Genomic DNA, 5,670 nt, shown 5'->3' on the forward strand with positions numbered 1-5,670 from the left:
CCCATGTCACCCGGCTTTTCTCCGCCAAGGCACGACGGCCAGACTCGTTTCACGGGGTCGCCGGACGTTGGCGTGATCGCGCCGTCCACACCGCGCCCCTTGGCCGTCATCGACCTCAACGTCACGCCTGGGTTCAGTAGTGGCGGCCGTTCGTCCATCGAGATGCTAAGAAAGCAAGCATGGGCACCATGCCGGCCCTCTGCGTCTTGTTTGACGGAATGCCAACACCAACGCCATCGGTCGACGACCCCTTCTACAACCAGTACATGAAGGACGTGATCTTCGAGGGTGGGCAGGGCCATGCCTACGACCCTGACGAGACCCAAAGTCAGGATGACCGCGCCCAGTTCGTCCCCGATGAAGAGGCCTGAACTAGGTCGTCCAATCGGCCATGACCGTTCTTTTTGGAGGCTGACATGGGTGCCGCCCGGCCGCTGGGCCCGGCCGCTGGCTGTGTTGCCGGCGAGGACAACTACTCATTTTGGAGGCTGGCTGTGTTGTCGGCCGCTGGCTTTGTTGCCAGCGTGATAAACTGGGGCCGATGGCCGGATGAACTAGAGCTTGGCATTTGAAACGTTGCTCTTTTTTAAAAATAGACGCGGACATGATGGGGCAAACGGATGCGGTCGTGCGCTGGACGCACGGCCACCGCATCCCAGGACACGCTCGGACACGATCCAATTGCTCTACCCAAACAGATAGAATCCGGACAAAACGGACGTCCATTTGGGATCGTGCGGTGGAGTTGGCCCAAGAAAGTTAAGCTACTGCTGCATTAAGGCAAGAACCATTGCCTGAACCTGGAAGAAAAGTTTTGAGTTGTGATGTGCTCCGAAGTTGTAGCTCCTATTGATATGATAAATGCTTGTAGCTGTGATGCATCATCAGTGGTGCTCTAATTGTGCACTAACCGACTGTTCAGGGACAAGAATGAATAGAATAACACAAAAAACACTTGCGGTGTTGTGCTGAGCAAATCAAAGTAACTAGAGACAACTTTGTGCCTCTGACTTCAGTTGGAATTGATAATGACCATCACAATAAGAGAATAATAGGCTCAGGCATCTTACTCGGATGAGATGAAGGTCGAAACACATAGATTGCTAAAGAGAACGCATAAAAACAGTTCAGAGAATGCAGGCAACGAAAGATCTTACTACACAGTAACATATTCCACACAATGTTCTTCCTCTCAGACATGGGAGGCAGCACACTCCAGCAACTCAACATAATCACACAGTTGACAATCTTTCTGCCCACTACACCATAATACATGATTATGGTAGCATTTATATGCACAAATCTACCAGTAGTTCATTCTACAAAGCAGAAGGAATGTATACATACGATCAACGAGAACAACAAGGCTGCTTGCTTTATCAGTAGAGCCATTGGACGGAAGGACCCGAACGAGTTTGCAAACACCTGCTCTTTAGATTGGTGGGATGTTTGAAAAAGAGAAGCCCTTGTATCCTTTGTATGCGTAGTAGGCAATTCTTGTGTAGTAGAATCCAGGGATGAACATTACAATGCCCAAAACCATGAAGAAGATTCCTGTTCCAATAAAATAGTTGCAGATGTTTGAATAAGGGGAAAAATTCCAGCGGCAATTATAGACAAAGTTTATTCAAGCAGATATCTTCATGAGTGCTACTGAAACATCCATATTGCATCAATACTTAGAATGAGAGTCAAAGTGCAAGCAAACTTTCCAAGCTTTTGCTTTGCAAATCAAAACATCTTATTTTTCAGTTTCACATGTACAACTGACATCCTACCATAAAGCCACACCATGATCACATATATTAGAGATGAGAGGGATATTGGGATTGTTTTTTAATAACCTAACTATAATCTACACTACACTTCGTAGTGGTGATGAGATGCTCTTAGTACCCAATCTCCGTAGTTCTCACTGCTGGGTTTCCTGGAGCACTTCACTATGAACATTGTGCGGTTCGAACACAAGCACCCCTAATTTGAGCCCAAAGTATCAGAAACCTCACAAATCGCAAGCATCTCACGCACACCTAAAATTTCCTAAGGCCTTACAAATGCCTATATATTTCTCAGCAAACACCCGGTCATACTCATATATACCATTAAAATAAGTCACCTATCCAGCTCCCAAACAACAGCTACGGAGTAAATACTACTCCCTCTGTACTGAAATACATGTCGACTATGTCTCAGCCAAATAAACCTCAATCAATTCCTCTCTCACAAGTCACAACCTTAGAAATACTACTTCTAGCCATGAATTACCAGTAAGTAGCTCTTAAGATACTCATACAGCAGTAGTTAGAAAATTGCAGCAACTTCAGGGTCCTAGAGGCAGTACCAATTCTTCTTATAGGCATATAGGGCAAGAAGAAAATGGAGGCGGAGAGGGGCGAAAGGAGATTCGATCTCACCGTGCGCGGTGTCACCGCCGACTTGGTTGGCGGCCATGAAGAGGCCGGCGACGACGCCGAGGGCCCCGAAGGCGAGGAGGGCGGCGGCGAAGGCGATCTCCTTGACGGGGGCGCCGCGCGGGCCCCCTACGGCCCCGCCGACGAGGTCGTCCTCGTCGGTGATGGAGAAGGCGTGGTCCACGTAGGCCATGCCGGGCCGGGATTAGCTAGGGTTTCTCGAGGTGGATTCGCGTGCGGATCGTCGTCGCAGGTTGGTGGTGGTCTGGTTGGGGGGCGGAAGATGCAGCGCAGGGGGGAGAAGAGAGATCGGCTTGGTGCGTCGCTTGCCGAATCAGATTTGGATCGGATTGGACGGCAGCGCCGGGTCAACCCGTTGTAGTATACGACGCGACGGCGATGGGCTACAGTTCCGAGGCGCGTCTTTTGGAACCGGGCCTGGCGAAGCCCTCATGGTCCGGCCCATGTGCGGGGCATGAAGCCCCTTTGTTTTTTGTTTTTTCGTGAATGCAAAAAATGTTTTAATGATTTGAAAAATGCTTGGGAAATGATAAATCCTCACAGATTCAAAAAATATTCATTATTTTTCTAAAAATGTTCACAATCATGTAAAAATCATACATTTTCAAAAAGTGTTCATGAATCTCTAGAAATGTTAAAACATTCAAAAAATGTTTGAGAATTTCAATAATTGTTCCCAAATTCAAAAATGTCCGCATATTAAAAAAATCATGAACACAAAAAATGTACGTCAAAAACATAAAAAGCGCAGGAATTCCAAAAGTTGTTCCCAAATTTCAAAAAATATTCGCCGGTTCAAAAATGTGTTCACGAGTACAAAACAATGTATGCAATTTCAAAAAAAGTTCATGAATTCGAAAATGTTCAGGATTTATAAAAATGTTCAAAAATTTGTGAAAAATGTTCACAAATTTTAAAAATATGCATGATTTCAAAAAATGTACATGAATTTCAAAAAAATTTCACTCGTTTGAAATATGTTCGCAAATTGAAAAACAAAAAGGTATAGCAAAAAATAAATTAAAAGGCAAAAAGAAGAAATGAAGAAAGAAAAAAGAAAAACAAGGGAAAAGAAAAAGAAAAAAGAAATTAAAAACGAAAGGAAAAGAAAAACCTATTCAGGGAAGTTTCACCTTCCCAAAACAAGTGGAAATGAAATTGGAAAATGGGCCGACCCATACAAAAAATAGCGTGTGAGGTGGTACGCATTTCCGCGCTTCCTGGCGACCTACGCGCGGAATAGGTAAACTTGTTTTGGAGCCCACTGTTTGCGATGTGAAGGTTTTTGGTAGGTAATTGCCTGTTGCGACATATGCGTAAATATATTCCAATAGGATAGGCTTTTTTGTGGGTCTCTCATTTATACATTTAATAGAACAATGCTCGTGCATTGCAACAGACTATAAATATTTTAGTACGCCAGCATGTGATTTAAAAACCTGCTCATATTAATGTGATTGTATAAATAAATGTTTATCAAATCGTGTCTGTGATTGTGTAAATAAATGTATATCAAATCTTGTTCGCGATTGTGTAAATAAACGTTTGCAAGTAAACTAAAATAAAATTGGTGTAGATGGTAAGTAAATTAAGGTGGTTGATTAGCGTACGGGGAAGGTGCGAAAAAGGGTGTGGTGGAACTAAAAACCTGGTTGAACGAAAAATCCCCCGATGAAGAAACGTGGTAGGAGGGAGATCCGGTTGACAAAGTGTTCTGGTAGCAGGGAAAGAAACGTACTCTTTTTAAGTAGTAGAGATAACACTACATTTTAGTGTCTTTTCCTACAAAACACCTTGATTTACCTGACATTTTATTGGTATTGTAACGGCACAGAAAAAATGACTTCAATTGTTGACTAAATTAACACTTGGGATAATTGAGGCATTTTAAAAAAATACAATAATATAGTCATGATTCTTTTTGGCACGATTGGGAAGTGCAATACTCGCATGTCGGACGAAGGAAGGAGTAAATTTGGGGGGGGGGGGGCTACGAACAATGCACCTAGGGATGGTCAGACGAAGGAAGGAGTAAAATTAAACATGATTCTTTTTAAGCATGAGAGTATGATCTCTCAATCTCTAATGTAGGCTCAAGTTCTACAAACAAAACTAGGATTAATTGATTTAGGGAAAAGGGGGAAAAGCAACGAGAAACATTAGTCGGCTGGAACGGAAAAATTTAAGCCACCCAAGTGTCAGATCTATTTTAAGTTCCAAATTTGGGCCTTTTGACCATCCCCACATAAAAGTTTGCATGCATTTTTTCTCACACATAACATGTATCCCCACTCGCGTAAACAATCAGACAAATATTGCAACGTCTCAAATATGACCACATAGCAAATAGTTATATGTATGCAACAATACCCCGTTCATTACAACAAATCGTTGAAAATGCATCACAATTCACATGATATGAAGAGTAACATATCTGAAATTCTGAACAACACATGCAACAACAAAGAGACACATACGCAACAGGAGAAAACTCCCATTGTAGCATACATGGAAAAATCATGGCAACACGTTACTCGTCTGTACACAATAAACATGTGTCAGAATACCATGTGCAACATAAAGAAAATCTCACGTTCATTCACCTCTCATTATCAACACGGATGCATGAAAATTTAAGTGGCCTTCTAGATGCTTGCTTATGTCCCATTTGATAAAGTTGCAACAATAGAGAGAAAATTAGAATGGTCTTGCGCAATGTAACGCCCCGAGACCGATGTGCTAGGTGTCTTCCAGTTATTCGCTGTTGTTGCCTTGTCATTTGCTTGCGTGTCGCATCTGGTCATGTCATCATCTGCATTGCATATCATGTCATCATGTGCATTTCATTTGCATACATGTTCGTCTCATGCATCCCAGCTTTTCCCCGTTGTCCGTTTTGCAATCTGGCGCTCCTATGTCACCCGGTGTTCCCTTTTACCTCTTTTCGTGTGCGGGTCTTAAACGTTTTCGGATTGGACCGATACTTGTCATGCGGCCTTGGTTTACTACCGGTAGACCGCCTGTCAAGTTTCGTGCCATTTGGACTTCGTTTGATACTCCAACGGTTAATCGAAGGACCGAAAAGGCCTTCTGTGTGCTGCAGCCCAACACTCCTCCAAAGTGGCCCAAAACCCACCTAAACCTCCTCCATCATCTCGGTCGTTCGATCACGATCGCGTGGCTGAAAACCGCACCTCATTTGGACTCTCCTAGCTCCCTCTACCTATAAATATGTGGC

General features: G+C 43.5%; 1 protein-coding gene across 1 annotated transcript; it reads right to left on the bottom strand.

Moving 5' to 3' along the window:
* Positions 1-1,135: 1,135 nt before the first annotated feature.
* LOC125528611 (transmembrane protein 230-like) lies at positions 1,136-2,768 on the bottom strand. Its single transcript, XM_048693058.1, has 2 exons — positions 2,415-2,768; positions 1,136-1,554 (listed from the first exon to the last, which is right to left on the bottom strand). The coding sequence occupies exons 1-2, from the start codon at positions 2,602-2,604 to the stop codon at positions 1,433-1,435; spliced, it is 312 nt and encodes a 103-aa protein (XP_048549015.1). The 5' UTR covers positions 2,605-2,768; the 3' UTR covers positions 1,136-1,432.
* Between the last annotated feature and the right edge of the window lie 2,902 nt (positions 2,769-5,670).

This window comes from Triticum urartu, unplaced genomic scaffold, assembly GCF_003073215.2.
Source record: "Triticum urartu cultivar G1812 unplaced genomic scaffold, Tu2.1 TuUngrouped_contig_4992, whole genome shotgun sequence".
NCBI lineage: Eukaryota > Viridiplantae > Streptophyta > Magnoliopsida > Poales > Poaceae > Triticum > Triticum urartu.

Excerpts from the sequence above, each read along its gene's own strand:
- LOC125528611 (XM_048693058.1), bottom strand. The coding sequence starts at position 2,604 with ATGGCCTACGTGGACCACGCCTTCTCCATCACCGACGAGGACGACCTC. Across the intron at positions 1,555-2,414 it reads CGGCGGTGACACCGCGCACG|GAATCTTCTTCATGGTTTTG; the intron begins GTGAGATCGAAT and ends TTATTGGAACAG.